This window comes from Gymnoscopelus microlampas (assembly GCF_963454915.1).
Source record: "Gymnoscopelus microlampas genome assembly, chromosome: 23".
Lineage (NCBI taxonomy): Eukaryota > Metazoa > Chordata > Actinopteri > Myctophiformes > Myctophidae > Gymnoscopelus > Gymnoscopelus microlampas.
In genome coordinates this window covers 6984213-7008370 of record NC_139960.1, presented here as the reverse complement: position 1 = coordinate 7008370, position 24158 = coordinate 6984213, and the positions used below count along the sequence as shown (strand labels likewise).

General features: G+C 44.0%; 2 protein-coding genes across 2 annotated transcripts in view; both read right to left on the bottom strand.

Moving 5' to 3' along the window:
• Nucleotides 1–24158, bottom strand: part of grm8a (glutamate receptor, metabotropic 8a) — a gene marked incomplete at its 3' end in the record, with an annotated part of 340950 nt that overhangs the window by 213262 nt on the left and 103530 nt on the right. Inside the window, exon 2 of the mRNA XM_084049615.1 lies at nucleotides 7463–7679. Coding sequence (XP_083905741.1) covers nucleotides 7463–7679 — 217 coding nt within the window. The remainder of the gene's footprint in view (nucleotides 1–7462; nucleotides 7680–24158) is intronic.
• On the bottom strand, nucleotides 10736–13138 carry LOC311040024 (PHD and RING finger domain-containing protein 1-like; the record flags this gene model as incomplete). Its single annotated transcript, XM_084050097.1, has 2 exons — nucleotides 10736–12756; nucleotides 13069–13138. 2 exons carry the CDS (start codon nucleotides 13136–13138, stop codon nucleotides 10736–10738), a joined length of 2091 nt encoding a protein of 696 aa, XP_083906223.1.

Below are 24158 nucleotides of genomic sequence, written 5' to 3'. Positions count from 1 at the left end.
TGTGTAGAAACAGGAACTCGGTTTGGCTCCTCCCCTATCTTAGTCCACTTGCTCCCGGGTGCTTCTGTGTTTATTCCACAACCCTACATGTAACAACAACTCTACATGTTTAAGGCAGTGGTGCTAACAGATTCTGCTATCTTGCAAACATGCTCACCGGAATTGAAATCGCTCACAGTTAAGATAGAGGGACGCTTGGGCGGCGCAGGGGTGAACTACTGTACCTGTCCACCACCCTGGAGCCTAGTGGTTTGAATCCACCGCAATGCATCCGCAGTTTGGCCGAGCATCTATACAAACACAATTGGGGGAGGGAAGCCAGACGGGGAGGGTGATGGTTGTTACTGCACAAACTCTTACAGACTGTGGTGGTGCCTGTCAGTGGGGTATGTTGAACGGGAAGAGTAGGACGTAGGCGCTAAATTCTCCCGGTGGGGGCTGCTCACTGGCAGGTGAGCCAGGAGGTTACAATAGCAGTAGCAACACAGAAATGCGTGGGGAGGAATTAATTGGCTACTAAATTCAGAGAAAAAAGGGGTAAAAAGGAATACTCTCACAGTTCACCCATTGAGACCTGAAGCCGATTCTACATGTCTCCTAAATCTCAACAGTATTCTGAAAAACGTGTGTTTCTCTATCAGTGGTGCTCAATCTTTTTCAGGTCAAGGACCCCCACAATTATATGTATTTGGCCGCAGACCCCCATCAAAATATTTTGTTCCAGGGACCCCCAGAAGCAAAGATTTGAGTTAAAAATGTTCGCTTTAAAAATATATGTATTCAAAGATTTGCACACATTTTCACAATTTTTCAAAAATAGCAGATCTACAAGCTCATAGCGCGGCACTCGGTGCCGCGCTATGAGCTTGTATGTCTGCTATTTTTGAATAGCCCAAAGTGTAAAATAATGCTTTTTAGCTCAAATCTAAAAAAAACTGTTCCAGGTCTTAATGGGTTAACAACTAAATTCAGAGAAAAAAGGGGGTAAAAAAGAATACTCTCACAGTTAAGTGCAAGCCTCTTTACCTGCCCCGGGAATTTACCTCCCTCATCCTGTGTGCAGTGGGCTCTGTCAGCTACACTGCAATTGATCGATCACTTCATTGTCGTGGTGAATTCCAACCCAGATGCAGTTGTGATCGTGCTGGGAGATCTCAACCATGTCTCCCTAAAGAAGACTCTAACTAGATACAAGCCTCAGATCCACAATGCCTCCAGGCGGGATAAAACCCTGGACCAATGCTTCCTTCCGCCCTAGAGGCAAAAATCACGCTGCGACTAAAGCCCTGCTTAGTGAGTCCATAACATCACATCACTCATTTCCAAGTGCCTTCAAAGACTGAAAACATCTAAGCCGATGGTAAATAAGGGTCTCAGGCAGTGGTGGAAAAAGTACTAAAATTCTTTACTTAAGTAAAAGTACCAATACAGCAACATAAAAATACTCTGTTACAAGTAAAAGTCCAAAATTAAAAATGTACTTCGAGTAAAAGTACAAAAGTATTGGCATCAAAATGTACTTAAAGTACCAAAAGTAAAAGTACTAAATATTTGAAAATAGCCGATCGCGTCGCGATGCGACGCGTTGTGAGCTTGTAGATCTGCTATTTTCAAATAGCCTATGTATAAAATAGGGCTAAAGTGGTTAATGTATGTTTCATTATATCATAGTTTATATCTGAAAAGTAACTAGTAACTAAAGTTTTAAAGTAAAAGTACAATATTTGCCTCTGAGATGTAGTGGAGTAGAAGTAAAAGTATTGGAAATTGGAAATACTCCAGTAAAGTACAAATACCTCAAAAATACAGTACTCAAGTAAATGTACTTAGTTACTTTCCACCACTGGTCTCAGGCTATACAGACGTGTTGCAAGACTGATTTGACATTACTTACCGAGTGTTTTCAGGACTCATGATCAAAATAATAATAATTATTCAGTGCTGACTCCTTCAGGTTATTTTTGTCACAGCACATTAGCACATAATGTGTGAAATTTTCCCTCTGCATTTACCCATCCTATTACAAGCAGTGGGCACTATTAATGCAGCGGCCAGAGAGCCGTTAGGGGTTAAGTGTCTTGCTTAGAGACACTTATTGGGACACACACAATGGGCAGGTTGATATCAACACCCACTCTGAATCTGCAATGCCCTATATACATTTATGTCAGTCTGTGTGCATTCTACTGAAGCTGTGCCTCTTGTAAGTAACAACAAGCCCTGGCTGTTTTTATATTTAATTCTGGTTGCAATGTAGGAAGAAAAATGTTGCTTTTAAGTGTGGTGACAGAGAGCAATACAGTACAAACTCCTGAAATATTAATTTCAAAAGGCTGTGGAGAAAAAGCAAATGCTGCCTACAGAGTTCAGCTAGAAAACAAGTTACAGGATCACGGTATCAAGGGTGTGTGGCATGGCCTGCAGGCATGGACTGCATGAAACCAAGCACCAACTGGCGAGAGTGTTTGTTGGCATTTTCAACTCACCCTCTCCCAACCACCTGGTTCCCATGGTCCACCATTTTACCTGTCCACCCCAACACCCCAAGGTCACGTGTCTGACATGTTGGCCTTATCTCAATTGTCAGTAAATGCTTTGTGAGGGACTTCATTTGTTTCATGTTGTGCTAGGGGGTGAGGTATATGGAGTCTGAAGAGGCGAGTCTTCAGACCACGTCGGAAAATTGTGGGAATCGATTCCACAGTTTAGGAGCCAAGAGGGAGAAGAATCTGGGATGTGTGGAGCATTGCACAGGGTGTTTTAGAGAAGGCTAAGACAGCATTCCTGTGTTAGCTCATCTAAAGTGAGTGGGAAGGGTTGTAGGGTTGGTTCATGTATTGAAGGAATGGGGGTGTTGTGTAAGAGACTGCAGAATATGCTGCATGTATATATGATATTTGTTTTTGATGTTTGATATTTAGCTAAGCAGATGCAGAACAGGCACATGCATATGCATGACCATATTGCACAAATAACTCCTTTACTGTATACCGGGTGTAAACTTTAAAGTTGAAGTTTAAGTCAAAGTATAGGCCTATTAATTCCTAACATGATATATAACACCCTATCATGTTAAGTATATAAAACCCTAACATGATACATAATCAGACCATATCATGTTATAAGACACGTTGTATAACCGGGATAATAAGATGGACCACCTAACAGTGGAGGGAGAAGATTGGCTCCAATTAAAAGAAGGCAACTTGAGCACAAGGTCTGAAGATTAGTCAGAGCTAGGGAAATAATTAAATGCATCTGGAGATAACTGTTTAATTATTTCTCCCTCTCTCTCTCTCTCTGTTTTCCCCTCAGTTCATCATTAGTGTCTTGCAGTGGAGGAGATATGGTGTCTGATGGGTAAAGACACGCACGCACGCACGCACGCACGCACGCACGCACGCAAGCAATAATAAATATACTATCATGTACCATTCTTTAGTTACATCACAGTCTGGTGATAATATCAAACAAGTTCTACTCAGACAAACATGAAAAGACAATTTGACTATAAATCATAAGTTACACTTTGATTATCACTTAAAACATCTGTGGAAAGCAGCCTCATTTGTGTGCACAAATTCATATAAATATTCTTATGTTTGTGAATGTAATGAAAGTACACACTAAATTCCACAGTGTTGATTTATCCATTTGGGAGTAGATAGGTAAATACTGATTTGGGGGACTGTTTTGCAACGACTTGCAACTTACAATAACTTACAACCACTTGCGACATAATTCTAGAAGTGTGGTTAACATCTGGACAGTCCATATCCAGGCACAGAGCTACAACCAATAGCCGTTTTCACAGTGATAAAAAAAACAGACAGGCCTTCCCTAAACTGCGCAGTGACAGACGGACAGACATCAAGGCGAGGAGCAGAGATAGTTACCGTTTCCATAGCACTTGAACTTGTTATATTATATTGTATCAAATAGCTCTCCTTCTCCCATTCGCTCGCTCTATTTCTCTCTCTCGTCAGGTGCATGCGCCGCGGTAAAAAGACACACACACACACAAACACACACACACACACACACACACACACACACACACACACACACGTGATAAAGAACTTTCAGTTCCACTTTCTCCACAATACGACGTGCAGCATTCTTTTTGGTGACTTTAGTGGAGTAGCTTTTTATACAAACATACATTTTTCAAAAAAAGGTTGATCTTCTTTCGCCTCCATCCAAACTCTACCATTGTTTGGTTGTTTACATCTGTGTGCGTGAGTCAAAAGGGCAATTCAGACCGCTGCAATGGTGGGCTGGGCTTTATATGTATAGAAAGTAGAGGTCCCATGATATACAGTGGTATGACTCTCTCTCATGTTACATAAATCTCTTCCAAACAGGCCATAGTATTTTATTTGTTCATTAACCTCTGAGGATCGGGGTTAATTACATGCTGTTAAATCAGAAACATGACACGGTGTATACATAAAGTTGGCTGCCGACAATGAGGCGCGTTGAGGGGGTGGGGGGGTGGTCTGTATAAACTAATAGTCTATGTGTGTTCACCCATGAGGAAATGTGAACGTATTCCTCCTGCTACACAGTTAACCCTGAGGAATTGCACTGTGTAAGAGTTAAGATTCAAGGTTCAACATTGTTTATTGTCCATGGCAATAGAAAATGTTAGGTTAGGCTCAAACAACTTATAACACCATACAACTGGTATGTAGAGTTGCAGTAAAAATGTATACTCATATACATAAACGCACAAACATGCATACATACGCATATCAGTGGTGGAAAGTAACTAAGTACATTTACATTGCGACGCATCACGACGCATCGCGACATGTTGTGAGCTTGAAGATCTGCTATTTTCCAACATTTTAGTACTTTTACTTTTGGTACTTTAAGTACATTTTGATGCCAAAACTTTTGTACTTTTACTCATATTGCAGTATTGATACTTTTACTTAAGTAAAATATTTTTCCACCACTGACGCATATTCACAATAAGTTTATTTGTCCTTGTCTAAAATAACAAGAAACACTTGCGTGCGTCTTTCTATCTTGCTCACACACACACACACACACACACACACACACACACAGAGAGAGAGAGAGAGAGAGAGAGAGAATGTCTGGAATCACAAGTAAGCGATTAAGGACCAATTAATATGGATGTTTAGTATCAGTATGTGAAGAGTCTTGTAAGCTGCGATCATTACAATGCAATCACAATGTAATCACCTATCAACTCCCTGGTGAACAGGCTGTGTTGTAGGTGTGTGTGTGTGTGTGTGTGATTATTCTCTCTCTCTCTCTGTGTGTCTCATGTAGCATCTGTAAAATAATGCATAATACAGTGTGTGTTGCATCTCTCTCTCTCTCTCTCTCTCTCTCTCTCTCTCTCTCTCTCTCTCTCTCTCTCTCTCTCTCTCTCTCTCTCTCTCTCTCTCTCTCTCTCTCTCTCTCTCTCTCTCTCTCTCTCTCTCTCTCTCTCTCTCTCTCTCTCTCTCTCTCTCTCTCTCTCTCTCTCTCTCTCTCTCTCTCTCTCTGAGAACTGACTGCTGTCATGCAATGCAGTCAACAGACAAACAGGCAGATAGACACACCGTAAACAGCACGAGAATGCGCGTGCGCACGCACACAATTCCTGCCACATCACAGTAAGCGCTGGATTCTTATGTCAAATAGGCTTAATATACACACACACAACAGTATGGCATAATTGAAAATATGTATTTCCAGACGGACGGACGGAAGGACAGACGGACACACACACACAGACATACACACACACACACACATAGGGTTTGATCTGTGACAACTCTCCTGCTCACATACAGACAGGAAGCGCACGTTCATGTCATGCCAATCCATGGCGAGTCATACCAAATGACTATAAAGAAATGGTACCCAACAATGCCTGCCTCATTGGCATTCAACATCAAGGGTGGGATTGGGGGTAAGTCCCTGTGACATACTAAAGTCATGTCCAGGGGGTGTACATCATGTGACATACTAGTGTTATGTCCAGGGGGTGTACATCATGTGACATACTAGTGTTATGTCCAGGAGATGTAGTACTTATACTGTACATCATGTGACATACTAGTAGAGATGGGACGATAATCGTTAGTATCGTTTATCACGATAAAAAACGCTCCCCAATAATCAGATATTTAAATTTATCGTGGATTTGTCCTCCGTCATACACTGGGATCAATTCACCTTTGCCGAGCTGCATATCCAGTACCACTTCAACCCTCTAGAATTGGTAAAGATGCACCTGCAAAGAACTTTTTTTCACTCTAAATCTCTTTGCCAAAAATAGCCCATCTACAAGCTCACAACGCGACGTGTTGTGAGCTTGGAGATCAGCTATTTTCTTGGCAAATGTTCCACTCCAGACTATCCTTTGCTGGGGTTCAAGTGGTTGACAAAAAGTGGCATTTTAAGAGTTTTAAGCATTTTGATTATCGCGATATCGTAAATCGAAATTATTTTGGTCACAATAATCGTGACATGAAACGTTCATATCGTCCCATCCCTAAATACTAGCATCATGTCCAGTGTGTGTACTTGTGAAGTACATCAAGCTGCCTCATGCTAAAGAAACAGGAGTTAAGCTCCTGACCCTATGGGCCACGTGGCTTAGGAGCCGCTGGTTCCCAAGGCCACTTATTATATGGCTGAACTCCATTTGAAACACTGGCTATTATGATTACATGATTATAGGACTGACATTTATCTGCTTGACTCAGTAAATACATGTGTTGATTCACTGTCATCTGCGTAGGGCACACACTTTGACACCACGTGTCCAGTACTAGTATTCTCTATGTGTGTAATAAACTTCAGAACTTGAGGTGTGTCATCTTGTTCTCCGAGCTTGTCACTCAACTGAACCGTCACTCACCACCATTAACACATTGACCGCCAAGACCGTAGTCCTACGGGCCGTTAAATCCAACCGTTAACCGCCGTACCCGTAGTCCTACGGGGCGGGTGTTTTCCCATGTTAAATCGAACAGGTGCAGAGGGGGGGGGGGGGGGGGGGGGGGGACCGGAAACTAAATAATACTGTTTCCGTTTTTTGTCCCGCCTCCGTTTCCTGTCTAGCGATCAACTTTGGAAGCGGTTATCTCAGCTTGTTGTTTTGCTCTCCGCATCCCCCACTGTAACGTTTTGCCCTCGTTCTCCAAAATGGAGGCACCGATCGCGTCGCGGTCTTCGGTGTTTTGTAATGTCGGATCCCGTGTTTGTGTCGAACCAAATGAACGCGGATTTTAAACGGATTTAGCGGGGGCTATGGCGGAATCAAAAAAACAAAAAAGGACAATAAAAGCTTGGCAGTGGTAAGTGCATTATGAGATTAGACCTTGGCGGTGGATGTGTTAAGATAGAGGGAGACTCTCTTAGGACCACATGGAGGGTCAGCTAAATTCACAACACAGATCCAGGAAGCGGTAACACACTGAGATGTCCTCCTTACCGGCCTCTCTGGAGATCTGGACGAAGGCCTCCACGCCGCTCTCGCCGTAGTTGCCCTCCGACGCCAGCGTGGACACGTAGTTCCAGCCCATGGCCGTGACGATGTCCATCATGGCCTGAGCCTGGTAGGAGTCTGGAGGGACGACGCGCGAGAAGAAGTCGTAGCGCGTGTTGTCGCTCAACTCGGGGGCCGTGGAGGCATAGCTGATCTGAGGTATCTGGAGGACACAGACAGAGAGAGAGAGAGAGAGGAGGATAAGTAAACAAAGTGATGGAATCATTTATCTGAGCGGAACTGTGAGGAGGATGGACCCAGAGAGAGATAACACACACACACACACACACACACACACACACACACACACACACACACACACACACACACACACACACACACACACAAGTCAGTGGCGTCCTCCACAGAGGCTGATGGGGGGCTACAGCAGGGAGGAGTAAAAGGCCATGCGATTGGACACTGGTATAACCATGCCCAATGCTTCCAGTGATGATAATGTTCTAAACCAGTGATTCTCAAACTTTTTCATGTCAAGGACCCCCTAATTGACACTTATTACCCCGCGGACCCCCATTTGAAAAGATAAGCCAGGGACCCCAATAAGAGAAGGTTTTTACGGCTCTCTAGCAGTGATTCTCAACCATTTTAACTTCAAGGACACCCCCAGTTTGACATGCATTAGGCTACGGACCCCCATTTAATGGCATTAATACCTCTGGGACCCCAATTCACATTGTAAAACCAATGTTAATTTAACTCTGAGAGTGTACAAATGGAACCAAATGGACCCTAACGGGTCCATTTGGTTCCATTTGTACACTCTCAGCGTTACAGACCCATATGGGTCCATTTGGTTCCTGTACATCATTTAGCTGGGAACCCCCTCAAGTACCCCTGGGGGTCCCCGGACCCCACTTTGAGAACCCATGTTCTAAACATCATGCACACACCTGCGCTCTATACACGTACACAATCTGTATATTTTTATATTCATATTTGATTACTATCCAGTGTTTTCCCCCAATCTCTCTTACTTTACCTCTATCCTCTGTCTTCTCATTGAAATAACGAAATGGAGCACGCATAAAAAAACATTATTTTACATCTGTAAACCTGTGATGTGACAATACAGCTGATTCTGATTCTTCTGATTCTGTGATTGTAAGATGACACACAAACTAAAAACTGTGGGGTGAATGAACTGCTTCAGCAGCTTTTTGATCACCGTTATACAGAGATAAGATGGCAAGCTACTTTACATGTTTACAGTATTAGTATACAAGCATATCAAACTCTAAATCATCCCATTGAAGTCAACGACACAGCTTTTGGATCCCATCTCCCAGACAGTGTAGTTTCCATCCCATAACCCGAGGAGACTGCTGCAGTATCCAACAATTGAATGGATATCAATTCTCACGTCACTCCTGTCAAAAACATTATTCATTTGTTTATTTTAATCGATACTTTAATAAAATAATCCCTATTTGGGGAAAGTCATTAGGCAAAAATTTTAAAGAAGTCTCAGAAACTTAGAAAGATAGCAAGAATAGCTGATCTACAAGCTTACAACGCGCCACTTTGCAACGCATTGTGAGCTCGTAGATATTTTCTGCTATTTTCAAAGTTTTTGCACAACACTGTTGTGCGATGAAGATGAAGCTCAGGTGCAGAGAAACAAAAAAAAACACACAGTGCAGTCAAAAACATCAAACGCCAGATCTCACAAAATGGCAAAAAAACAAACAAACTCACAAGTAGGCCTAGGCTAAGGTCATACAGTTACAAAGTACCTTCAAAAACTCACGTCAAACACTAGAGTGTTTGATTTGATTGATGATTGAAGTCCTAGACTGGTCTCAGACGGACGAAACAGAACAACATACAACTGGCATTGGTGCATAAAATGATATAAAATACTATAAACTATAGGCCTGCTCTGTCTGGCTTGTGCCTCTGGGCCTGGTCTTGGCTTCAGTCCTGCCCTGTTGCTGGTCCACGCTGTGCTGCCTTCTCTCCTTCCAAAGGCCGTGCATACCTGCTGTAGTTGCCTTTGCCGGTCAGTAGTGCTCCTGGGTTTCTCCACCACCACTACTATTGCTGCCATCTTGTTTGGAGCGACCATTCATGACACAATGCGTGTTCCATTCTTTACTGATTTATTGTCTCCGCCAGGCCGAAGGCGTGGCCAAGACTACGCTTTGCACCCTGTCCGTCCGTCCGTCCATCCGTCCGTCCGTCTGCGAGCAGCTTATCTCCAGTGATCAGGCCAACGTTGGCCTGATCGCAGCGAAACTGTGCACACACAGTCCCTGGATGCCAGAGCAGAACCTCTTCCCCCGAATATTTCAGATTGGCCTGTTATAGCGCCACCAGGAGGCAGATTTCTGCAAAACATTTTTTTTTATATTACTCCGAAACATTTTGTCCAAACATCACGCCAATTGGTACACACAATCTCTATAGTCATGTGATCAACACGGATCTGTCCGATTTTTCACATTCCATCCTGATTGGCTAAGATTGGCATCTAAATTTTGCGCGAGTGGCTAGTTTTTTTTTTACAAAATGCCTCAAATCATAAACGCAGCATCCGATTGCTGTGGACCTTTGCACACACATTCCCACTTGGCCGAGGAAGAAATGCTAACCTTTTCACATTGTCCTGTTATAGCGCCACCAGGATTATTTAATATTACTCCTACAAATTGTGTCCAAACATCACTCAAATCGGTACAATTTATCTTTATCAGACAGATCTGTCTTGATCGCCTGATCCAAGTGATCAGACAGATCTGTCTGATTTTCCATATTCGATCCTGATTGGCGAATTCCGAACATTGCTGGCCCACAATAACCTACATGACCTGGCGGAGACCTGTGCTCCGAGGAGGACTTTTTCTAGTTAACCATTCTAGTTAACCATTAAATCACAACATCACATCACAACATCCAACATCACTTTTGTTGGAACTTGGGATCTCAATTACAAGGAGGCAGGGGTTTGGGAGGACAACTCAAGACAATAAATAGCCTACAGAGCGACGCAGAACCCAGGTAGAGACAAAAGAAGGAATTTCACAACTACATTCACGCAATGTCCTGTGGGACAGCTGTGAAGGACTGTACAACTGCTGTGAGGTTTTATAAGACTTAGTTCCAAAACTATTGAGTAAATCTGAATATGCAATCTAATTTTGTAGGTATGATCGTCTACTTTAATATGAAAAAAAAACGTTTTTAATTACCCAGTGTTGGTCAAAATGGGTCATAATTGCTCTTCCTTTTTATTTTTGGTATCCTTGGTAGCACAGACACATCGATCCACGCAGCTGTCTTTTTAGGCTGAGACAGTGGCATTGCCATATCTAGACGCGTGTCTGGAGTGGAAGATGATGTGGTCCTTCTGTGGGATCCACAGGGCCCACCAACTTGGGCCCACCAACCCCGATGGCCAAGTCCAGGAGAGGGGCTGGGTTTGTAGGAGCTAGGACCTTTCAGCCAGGGCTGAGCCAGAGTGGGTGGATGGGTATGGCTGGACTGAGGTGAAGATGACGAGTGGGGGAAAGGAGACGGGTGCGGGGAGCTCCGGGAGGAAGATGACTTGTTCATGGGACTTTGTGAGGGTCCCAGATGGTCTCCGAGGTTAGGCAAAATCCCTGGGTTGACCTGAGTGCTTGTTTCTCTAGAGCTGCTGGCACCTGCCTTCAATGAGAGTGACAAAGCCACTGGCTTGGTAGCCTTGAGGGAGCCGTCTCTGTTGATGACCACGTCAGCGCTGTCCATCAGCAGCACGCTCTGTCCTGTCAGGATGCTACCCAACAGGTCAGCCGTGGGGGTGGGCTCCACCACCGCTTGTGACAGGGGGGGGCCCACAGCTCTTCTGGAGAGGCCAGCGATGATCGGTCGAGCAACAGGCTGATGAGAGCGAAGGGCAGAGTGAGAGATGCCTCGTCTCTTGGCCTCTAGTAGCGATGTGACAAAGCCTGGCTGATCTTCTTCCTCACCATCAACAAACGGATCCAAGTCAAACCGACTGCCGTACACAGACAGGGAGGTGTCGGCGCGCGTGCCGCCCCGACTGTGCTTTGCGGGCCGATATATTGTGGGGAGAGTTGACCCCTTCGTGGGTTTCCTGATACCAATGCTACGAACAATTCGGTCCTGGGGCGTTGCACGCTTTCTCACCGACACCCCCTTTCTGGATTTCCTTTTCCTCCTCACTTTCCTCCTCCGCCTCCTGACTCCTGTACTCTCCGATTTGCCTTTTCCTCTTTTGACCGAGGAGGTGGTCTTTTTTCTTCTTTTTCTCCTCTTTACTGTCCTGCGTGGGCGGTTGGAGGCAGCGTGGGGTGTAAGGTCCCGTACGTACACCGCAGTGTTGAGCCCCGCCGCAACATCATTTATGGTCTCCTCCAACCAGGTGGACTGCATCAGATAACTAGGAGTCAGCTGCGTGGTGCGTGCCTGTGTGATGCGATGGCGGTTGACGATGGCGCGAACCCTCTCGCTCTGCCGCGTGCGGGCAATGGCCCGGGTGGCGCCTGCCGCGGTGGGGCGCTCACTCAACGGGCTATCCGTCTCACTCTGCTCTTCTGCAGAAACCCTCGAATGATGGCCGTCGGCGCTGCACTCGGGGCAGAACCATTCCTCTACGGGAACGGCGTACAGCGGCGGCGTCAGACACTCCATATGGTACCCGCCGTCGCAGCCGTCACAGAGCAACAGGCGGTCTCCGTGGTTACCGCCGCCACAGACCTCACAGTCGGTCTGCTCGCCGTCCTCCTGGCCCTCCTTCACGGTGATCACCTTCTGCACTTTGCCACCGTAACACCTCCTGAGGTAAATGTTACTGAAGAGCATCCGGTCCACGGGGCAGGAGTTGGCGTTCTTGGACCACGCCAGGATGCAGTCCAGACAGAAATAGTGCGTGCAGCCCTCTGGCGTGGCTACGGGCTGAACCGTGAAAGAGTTCAGGCAGATGGGGCACGACGCCTCTGGGTCCTCAAGGTCTGCACTCGGCCCCGCCCGCAACGCCCCCTCTTCCAAGGCTTTACCCTCTTCCTCCATCTCATCATCATCACTGTCTTCTTCTTCCTCATCTTCTTCCCCATCAACATGATCCTCCTCCTCTTCCTCACCCGTGTCAGAATGTCCCTCCCCGGAATCCTCGCGGGCGTCATCAGAGTCATCTGAGATGATGTTCCACCCAGCAGCCCTGGATGCACTGTAGCTGATCATCTCATCCTGGCTGTCATCAACATCATCTCCATCCATGGCTGACATGGATGGAGAACCAACTCAAACACAAGAACGTATTGTTTTCAAATGTACTTTTATAGTGTTTTGGCTCTGTCTTGACTAGGTGTTTACTGAGTTCAAATGTCCTTTAAGGTGTTTATTTTGCTTAATGTTTCATGTGAAGCACATTGAATCGCCTTGAAATGTGCTGCGTACAAATAAGCCTGCCCTGCCTTGCCTTATTCTCCAAAAAACATAATTGAAAAGACGGGGGACTAGTGGATGATGTCCATCAATATCTCATCAATATGACATCATACATAAGTCCAAATATGGACTTACAGATTGACCTGTGGTCAGTGGCATGGTGGGACAGTGGATCTGAGATGATGAGATCTTAACGTGACTGGCCGACGCCATTATGGTTCATCTATGACGTCAGTACTATGATGTCAGCCATATCTCTATATTAGTTTTAGGCCATTCTGATTTAACCCATTAAAATAGGAATGCGTCTGTGTAACCACTTTAAGCATTGTTTTATACTTTGGCTAAGAATATTAGATATTCAAGGTCATAGAGCTATGAGCTTGTAGATCTGCTATTTTTGAAAATGTTGGAACATTTGTGCAAATCTTTGAATATACATATGTTTTAAAGCAAATTTTTAACTCAAATCTTTTCCTCTGGGGGGTCCCTGGAACAACATATTTTGAGATGGGGGTCCGCGGCCAAATACATGTAATTTTTGGGGTCCTTGACATGGAAAAACTGAAAAATTAAGACATTTGTTAAGACATTTGACAGTTGCAAATGTTCGCTTTAAAAAATAGATATTCAAAGATTTGCACAAAATGTTCAAGATTTTTCAAAAATAGCAGATCTACAAGCTCATAGCGCGGCACCGAGCTTGTATCTGCTATTCTGAATAGCCAAAGTATAAAATAATGGTTATAGCCCAAATCTAAAAGGACATTATGACGCTGTGTAGTGGTTTGTGGTAGCCACAGATGTACAGACATACAGACTAGGGGTGTAAAATACCCAATGTCAATGGTTTGATATGCATTAGGATACCTTTTAAAATCTCACCAATCCCACAACAATCCTAACTCTCTGAGCTACAGTCCTCTAACTCCTCAAGGACCATGGGGGTCCCCGTACCCCAGTTTGAGAACAACTGTTCTGTGTACTTCTCCACGAAATGTTGACGTGGACAAACGATGACGTCAAATGTGTCAGATGACATACAGTACACGTATATATACTTAGGGTATTCTTTGCTACACTACGCTCACATAAGAGCAATATTAATTATTAAAATAATCGTTCCTTATTATGTCATCATAGGCGAAAATAGCAAAAAAGACATAATAAGCGTCTCAAATAAATATGCAAATAGCCGATCTACAAGCTCACAAGGTGTAGTGATGTGATGTGTCCTGAGCTTGTAGGAACGGCTATTTACACTATTTTTTGCACAACACCATTGTGCAACGATGGATGAAATAGGGCTTGATTCGCTGATTCATTCTTCTCGGTTATTCAATCAATCAAAAAAGTAATCAATAGAATTATCACCGAGAAATAGTTGCAGCCCTACTCTCGGCTCCTTCAAAAGCCAATTAAGCTTTGGGACGTGAACGATATTCCAGGTCACGCTGGAGGACGGAGGAGGCGAGGAGGCAGAAATTTGGGTTTGAGAACGTAGTCAGGGGAAACTGTGTGTGAGGAATGAGGATAAAGCCTAATTTACTGTATACTGTATGAGCCAAGCCATGCCTCATGGCTCATAGCTCTGTACTATATTGGAGCTATGAGCCACGCCTTAGCTCACACAGTTTAAATCAGGCTTAAAACTATATTGTAACTGGAACAACGCAGGGTTACCCGCTCTAGCAGGGTAGAAATCAACAACTAAACTCTCTGTGCTGTCTCTCCCCAGGTTTAACACTCAACCATTAGATGTACTGCCCCCCCCCTGCCCCAGCTGTTTATAATAAAAGACTCTGTAAAATGCAACCTTTCCTCTCTGCTTGTCATGTCCTTTGTCCGTGCGAGCCTCCATACCCCCCCCCCCCCCCCCCGCACACACGCACGCACGCACGCACGCACGCACGCACGCACGCACGCACGCACGCACACACACACACACACACACACACACACACACACACACACACACACACACACACACACACACACACACACACACACACACACACACACACACACACACACACGCAGGTATGTGCTGTTGGGCGAGTTGTTTGAATAGGATGTTAGATGGATTGATTTTCTCACAGAAACTGTGACAGGAATGAAACCACATGCATCCTCAGCACACACAGAAGGACCCACTCCTAACCACACGTTGCTTAAAACACACGCACGCACGCACGCACGCACGCACGCACGCACGCACGCACACACACACACACACACACACACACACACACACACACACACACACACACACACACACACACACACACACACACACACACACACACACACACACACACACACACACACACACACACACACACACACACAGATGTACATACACTGATGCACACGATAGGTTAAGCAGTGTTCATTGGTATTCATGGCAAGTGAGACTTAACTGCCAATCTAAACCCAAGGTAGGTCACACACACACGCACACAAACATTTGTAAACACAAGAAGCTATAATTGCTGAATGCAGCGACAGTACGCGAAGGGATTTAAATGAGACCAGGATCGTGTACTGTGTGTATGTGTACAGTATGTGTGTGTGTGTGTGTGTGTGTGTGTGTGTGTGTGTGTGTGTGTGTGTGTGTGTGTGTGTGTGTGTGTGTGTGTGTGTGTGTGTGTGTGTGTGTGTGTGTGTGGGGGGTATTAATTCATTGCATGTGTCTTTGTATTATTATTACAGTTGTGCCAATTGACAATGCCATTGTGTATAGCTGGGTGCTCGGGTACTACGGGCTGGGGGTGGAGCTAGTCAGAGGTATACTAATGTATACTATTTGTGTCTATTATACTCTTCTGTATTCTTTTGCATTCTATATTGTCTCAAAACATTATTATTTCCCTGCAGTGCATTCTCTTCCTCAGAGTTCAGACTGTTATCTGTCATGTCTCCAGTCAGACTCTCATAACATTGAGGGGAGACACATTATGTATAATTCATAACTGAATTGTACACAAACAAATGAACCATGCTAGACCAGCAGCACAATACAAAACTGCTTTTGTGCGTCTGTGTGTGTTGCGTGCGCCCGTGTGTGCATGTTTCGCTGTTTGCTGTGAATGCAGGAGAGCGATAACGAGCATGTTTATCATCTACAGTATCTGACATAAGCTACTACAGTGCTGTATACGTCCCTAGTATTCGGCTATACTGCCAAGCTATGTACAGGGTATGTGCAGGTTTAGCTCAGATCTAAAACCTTTATAATAGGCTACTTTTTCAATAGAACCCAGAATTATGTTTATCAGTGGCATTTAATGAGTGCTATTTTGTTATTGCTGAATAACAATGGCTTGCTATAATAGCAGTGTAAATTGATGCACATTTGTCCAGATACCCCTAATTTTACATAAAGGTCAAAACATCTATTGTTTATGAAGTATACCAAGAATGTCAGGAACAGCAGGTCTATTTAACACCTGAATAGACAGACTCATAGTAGCTATTCATTACCTGAGTACCTGCAATCTTGAGACAGGCAGACTCTTTTATATTGCTAAATGCTTACTGGTATCCTCTGATAATCACATGACAACACACATGTCATTTTAAGATGCATTTCTTTGGACCTTTCTGTCCCTTCAAGTCCCCTTTAAAGCCTTATTTGGACACTTTTAAATAATTTTACCATCATCACCACCATTAGATCTGCTATAAGGATCGCTAAATCAATTGATTTACAGTATCTGACATAATTTAGTGTTTAGGCTACTATAGTATGAAATGCAGCATATGTATTGTAAGCAATGAAGGTTATTTTACTTGTCAACAACCCCATTATTCGGCTGTTACTGCCAAGCTGTTATGTAGAAATATGTATATTCTATTTTATTGCTTGAACAGACTGACCATAGTCCAAAACGGTGTCTTATGACAGGCGTCTCACATCTAAATCAATATGACAAAAATCAAAAGTTGTCAGACAGCAGCAGTCTATACAGCAGTATGCACATTTCTCCCGTGTGTTGATTAGATGAATCCCGACTTGTTGAGCAACGTTTTTGCTCTTTGTTGAATCCCACTGTTCCGTGATTAATGCAAATCAGTTGTAATAAATATATTCCCTGCGATCGGTGAATTCGCGTTGAGATAAGCTCTGAGCTGACACAGCCAGCAGCAGCACCGTCCGTGTTGTAAATAAAATAAAATAAACACAATTACAGTTTATAATTCGACCTGAAATTAACATAACTAGTCCATACCGGTGGGGGGATATGCGCACATGATCTGGCAACACGGGAGCCAGATCCTATTGGCTCCGGGCGTCGCAATGTTGGATATTTTTGGAGCGGCTGAGCAGCCGACACTGGGCGCTCTGAGACTGGGGGGTCCACCGGCTTCGAATGCTATCAATGCATTGAATGGGAGATTATCACGTTTTATCAGACCATTGAATGGGCGAAGTAGGCGAGCTACCGTCTACCCCGCGATTTGTCAGACCATTCATTGGGCGTAATCAGGAGCTGCTGACCTACCGATGGAGGCGGAGCAGTCCCCACAACAATATTTACGATTCTGTCCGTATCGGTACGTAACTCGAACGGCGCTGAGTAGGCACAGGCGAGCGTCGCACCGCTCCGGACGGCAACTCAGTCGCCTTAGCTCCTTCGGTGGCCCGTCGCGGGGCTCCAGCTCGCCTGAGACTGCGCGCCTCCGTCATGGTCCGAAACCGAAACAACCAAAACCAAAACCGATCTAAGTCATCTCCGTCGGTAGGTCAGTAGCTCCTGATTACGCCCAATGAATGGTCTGATAAATCGCGGGGTAGCTAGTAGGTCGCCTACTTCGCCCATTCAATGGTCTGATAGAACGTGATAATCTCCCATTCTATGCATTGATAGCATCCGAATCAGGTGGGGGGTCGGGGTTCGATCCCCGGGCCGGCTCATACCAAAGACTCTAAAAGTAAGTAATTACTTTAGTCACTAGTTTCAAGTTTTTGTCAATATGTCATAAAGTTCATTTTGGTAATTATGGTCCCATTCAGAGTCAAAGGGATGATAAAGCAACATATATGCTTTTAGGGCATCGCTGTGTTGTGATTGACAGGCTGCTACCACGGCGATCAGGACTGAGGCATATCAATGAGAGCGCGCACACACACACACACACACACACACACACACACACACACACACACACACACACACACACACACACACACACACACACACACACACACACACACACACACACACACACACACACACACACACACACACAGTAAAGTAATCACTGGGCTAAAGGAAGAAAAGGGGCAGAAGCCACAAAGGAAGAGGAGAAGAGGGAGGGATATGGAGAGGAGGGGAATAGGCGAATACAGATACTGTAGTCAGCATTGTCTGCTACACAGCAGGAGTTAACAAACCATCTGATGACTGGAGAAAATGTTGAGAGAGAGAGAGAGATCCAGAGATAGCCATGGTGGTCTCTACACAGCAGATAGGCTGCACTGAGATGAATGTGTTACCACGCAAACGTCAAATGGTCTGCAACACCCATGCCCTAGATAACACACTGTGTGTGCGTGCGTGCGTGCGTGCGTGCGTGCGTGCGTGCGTGCGTGCGTGCATGCGTGCGTGCGTGTGTGTGTCTGTGTACAATCATAAAAAGGGGTGTGTGTATACACATTGTGTTTATTTATTTGCTGCCTTTGTCAATGTTCTTCCTGTATTGCAATTGCGTTTTATAACTTGTTTAACGTTTTCTTGTGGGGACTACGGATCAACGGATGAAAGCATTCTTGCTAAATCCAGTGTATTTACGTTGCATTTGTATGCGGTGTTCATTATTATGCGCTGTCCCGTAAAAATAAACAAATCAATATCCTCAGGCCCGTGTGCATGCATACACATGTGTGCATGCACACGAGCATATACACGTGCGCGCGCACATATCCACTTCCACACACTCCCAGAGAGGGTGCTATGGTGTGTGGACAGCTGGAGTTGAAAACAAAGTAATTTATACTGTCTGGAGCTTTGAAACTCATGCCCTATCACAATGCCTGATATTATATGTTCAGGAGCCCTCACTATGATAGAGGGTTCAGAGTATAGTGCGACCGGAAGGACATAATGTTTAGGGTCCTGCAGCTAGTCTTTGCGGAGAAGACAGGCTTAGGAATAGGGTTAATGTTAGGGTTTTTAAATCTAGTCATGTTTAGTTTGATGTGTTTGTCTGTTTTATGTTTGGGGGACAAGGTCAGGTATTGGTTCTTACCATATGCCTCTCATATTGTCCATGTCACTGTCTATGTGTATTTTGTTTTGGGGGGGAGGGGGGTTTTGGGTCCTGTTCATCACCATATGGCTTATTTGATCCTTTTGTTGGGGCTGGTTTGGTATACTAAGTATTACTACTCCAGCTATATTTTATCAGCATTGCTCCCCACTTCTGTTCTCTTTCTTTTTCTCTCCCTCTCCTCTCTTCTTAAATTTGTTTATTTAGGTTAGGCTAAAATTATGTCTAATTTGACCAATAGTGGCGTGCGGATGGGGGGCGACTCCCTGAGGTTCACCTGTTGGAATACTGGGGGAATGAACGGCCCAGTTAAGAGAGGGCGTATTCTCTCCCATTTGAAACATCTTAAAACTGAGATTGCCTTCCTACAGGAAACGCACCTGACCGTAAAGGACCAACCTAGACTGAAGGCACATTGGGTGGGTCAGATCTTTCATTCAGGCTTTGACTCGAGAACACGGGGTACTGCCATTCTAATCCATAAAAAGGTTCAATTTACTACAAAGGATATTATCTCTGACCCTTATGGTCGTTTCATTATAGTTTCCGGATGTCTTTTTAATACACCAGTGCTCTTGGTAAACATCTACGCCCCTAACTGGGACGATGAAGCCTTTATCAATAAGATAATTTCTCTCTTGCCCGATCTGAACTCTTATCAATTGATCTTTGGAGGCGACGCAAACTGTACCATTGATCCAATTTTAGATAGATCGAGCTCAAAGAAAAGACCCCTCTCCAAGATGGCTAAGGCCATATCATCATTTATGAGTCAAGTGGGATGTGTGGACCCCTGGCGTTTTCAATTTCCTGATAAAAAAGTGTTCTCATTTTTCTCGAATGTCCATAAAACTTTTACTAGAATCGACTACTTTTTCATTGATAAGCTCTTTTTACCCTCAGTTAGAAACGTTAACTACTCAGCCATTGTAATTTCAGACCACGCCCCCCTGTTGCTTGATCTTAACTTTTCGAATTTAAATAAACCTCGTCCTCCCTGGAAATTAAACCCCTTATTATTAAACGACCCTAGTTTTTGCTCACTGATCTCAAACAAAATTGACGAATTTATTTTAAACAATAAATCTGACTTAGTATCTCCATCCTTACTCTGGGAAACTTTGAAAGCCGTAATCCGTGGTGAAATTATATCATACTGCTCAAAGCATAATAAATTAAAGAAAAAGCAACAGGACCAGCTAATTGAAAACATTACAAAATTGGATAATGACTACTCAACATTTCCTTCCCCTGAAACGTATAAAGAGAGGCTAAATTTACAGATGCAATATAATTTACTTACAACAGAGAAAACCGAGAAACTGTTACTGAGGTCGAGAGGCCTCGTGTACGAACATGGAGAGAAAGCAGGCCGCTTACTGTCCCATCAGCTCAAGAAAGAGAGTGCAACTAGAAACATCCCTCAAATAAGGACCCCATCTGGTACATGCACAGTTATCCCAGCCGATATTAATAACACGTTCAAAAGCTTCTACTCTGACTTATACTCCTCTCGGTTCCCTGTAGATACCACAGATATGATGAATTTTCTTGGGGACCTCCAGTTCCCGACTCTCCACCCTGTTAAGCGCGAGACTCTAGAACAACCCTTGAATCTGAGTGAGTTAAACGACTCAATTTCAACGATGCAAAATGGGAAAGCTCCTGGCCCAGACGGTTACCCAGTTGAATTTTATAAACTATTTTTTAACAAACTAGCTCCACTGTTATTGGATATGTTCAGTGATTCATTAGACCAAGGCTCCCTACCACAAACACTCACAGAAGCATCAATCTCCCTAATTCTAAAACCTGATAAAGATCCACTGAATTGTAATTCATATCGTCCCATATCCCTTTTAAATGCTGACTATAAGATTCTTGCGAAAATTGTGGCTTCACGAATGGAGACGGTTGTAGCCGACATTATTTCGACTGACCAGACAGGTTTTATTAGAGACCGCCATTCCTCATCGAATATTCGCCGTCTCCTTAATGTTATTCTCTCTCCCGCATCCTCGGAGACCCCCGAGGTGGTGGTCTCCCTGGATGCGGAGAAAGCTTTCGATAGGGTCGAGTGGGGTTACTTACTGGAGGTTCTCAAGAGGTTTGGTTTTGGTTCCAACCTGGTTTCTTTGATTTCACTTCTCTACTCAGCCCCAAAAGCCTCCGTTGTCACCAATGGGATGAACTCTCAGATGCTCACACTCTCAAGAGGCTGTAGACAGGGTTGCCCAGCAAGCCCCCTACTGTTCGCTCTTGCAATTGAGCCCCTCTCTATCGCCCTAAAGTCAGCCCCTTTTATTCAGGGAATCCGTAGATGGGGAATGGAATACAAACTCTCTCTGTATGCAGATGACCTATTGATATTCATATCCGACCCAATTTCCACCACCCCAAAGATCATTGAGCTGTTGAACAGATTCGGTACCTTCTCTGGTTACAGATTAAATTATAATAAAAGTGAATGTTTCCCAGTAAATAGCTTGGCCCGTCATATTCCAGATAGATCACTGCCCTTTCGTACCTCAGATTCTGGCTTTAAATACCTGGGGGTACACATCCGTAGGACTCTAGATGGGCTGTTTAGAGATAATTTTTTACCCCTTGTTGATAAACTTAAATTGGACCTACATAGATGGGGAATCATCAATATATCTCTGGCAGGGAGAGTAAACTGTGTCAAGATGAATGTTCTGCCCCGTTTTCTGTATTTATTCCAAGCTCTGCCGGTTTTTATCCCCAGATCCTTTTTTGGTAAACTGGATACACTACTCTCATCTTTTATATGGGGAGGAAAAACTCCAAGATTAAAGAAGGAATACCTACAGAGAAATAGAGATGACGGTGGCCTTGCCCTGCCTAATTTTAGGTATTATTATTGGGCTGCTAACATCTCTAAAATCACTTGCTGGGCCCACAACCCTGACCTGGACTGGTGTCAAATTGAAGCAAATTCCTGTCCCAAGACATCTCTATTGGCGTTAATCACCACCAAATTGCCTATTTCCCCTAATCAGCAAACCTCCAATCCCATTGTTTTAACCACACTGCAGATATGGTCTCAATTCAGAACCTTCTTTGGCCTCCGTGAAATATCCCTTTATAGCCCTATAAATAACAACCACTTATTTGCCCCGGCAAGGACAGACCCAGGTTACTCCATGTGGCATAGACGGGGTCTCTCAAAATTAAAGGATTTATACATAGATGGAATTTTTGCTAACTTCGGGGAACTGGCAACTAAATATGAACTCCCAAACTCTCACCTGTTTAGATACTTTCAAATTCGCAATTTTGCCAGAACATATAATCCCTCATTCCCTAACATTCCGGCCAGGTCAGGGGTGGAGTCTATCTTGGATGCTCCCAGGCAGGTAAAGGGCCTCATGTCTTCTATTTATAACATTATATCCTCTTTAAGGGTCACCTCTCTGGATAGAATTAAAACAGGGTGGGAGGGGGAACTTGGGGAACCCATCACAGACGATATCTGGAATCAAGCTCAGATCCGAGTGAATGGCAGTACCTCGTGTGCTCGACTTAGCCTGATACAACTCAAAGTCTTACACCGCTCTCATTATAGCAAAGCCAAACTGTCTAGAATATACCCTACTGTGGATGACAGCTGTGATAGATGCCAAACATCCCCGGCAAATCTAACCCATATGTTTTGGTCTTGTCCTCGTTTGGAGAGTTACTGGGTTACTATATTTAGACACTTATCACAAATGTTTAATATTAGCTTACAGCCCAGCCCTGTAACTGCTATCTTTGGGGTCCTGCCCAAAGATCAGACTTTTAATAAATTAACACAGAATGGTATTGCCTTTCTTACATTGCTGGCACGGAGGAAAATCCTCCTAGAGTGGAAATCTCCTTGTGCCCCGAAACCAGATCTATGGCTGAAAGATGTAATGTTATTCCTGAAACTAGAGAAAATTAAATTTGACTTAAGAGGATCACCAGGTGGATTTTTGTCCGCCTGGGGCTCCATAATAACCTATCTTACCAATCTGACGAGACTACCTGAGGCCACATAAGGTTGCCTGTGACAAAACCCCTCCACTGATCTGGAACCCCCCCCCCCCCCATCTGCCCTTCACGCCGTCACACTGTCTTCCTACCTTTGTCTACTTTGCTTTCTACTGGGGAGGAGGGGAGAGGGAGAGAAAGAGGGGAAAAGGAGTATTCTTAGGTTATGTTTTTTTTTTTTTTTTTTCTTCTTCTTCTCTTTTCCCCTTTATAACATGTTGTGGACTTTGCTGATTTAACATAATGTTTTTCTTTTTCTTAGGATCTATTTTATTTTATTTTTTATTTTTATCTATTAATTTTCATGTGGTGAAACGAACGGGGACTAAAGACCCATGAGGGAGGGAGGGAGGGAGGGTATGGGGAAAATTGAATGTTGTGTCGAACTGAACCAGCCCTGTACTCTGAACCAGCTAAGTGTTAAACGTTATGTTTAGTGAATTGTACTGTACTGTCTGTCTTTGTACATATGAAAAAGAAAAAGGCATGAGTCTTACTGTATCCGCAACTATAACTATTGTAACCTGCTATTAATGCTGAATAAAAATCATAAACATAAAAATAAACAAATTAAGTAAAGTAAGGATGGGCAATGAAAGTCAACAGTCAAATGGTGTTGAACAGGCGTTGACTACCAGATTACGGTTAAGCAGCTGTAAAGGCTCAAAATCTTGAGGGCTCTACGTTTTTTTCGTAAATGAATGCCCTACTTCATCATACAAGAGTATCGCACAAAAGTACTTAAAATGGCAGATCTACAAGCTCTAAATAATGTTTTTGTAATAATAAAAAAGAAATGGTTTTGGACATTCAAGGTTTCCACCCGACAGCGACAAAATCATACTTTTCCTGAATGAGCCATGCATTTCACCTGATGAAAACCATAACCCAGATTACAAGAGGCTTGCTAAGCATGTAAATGAGA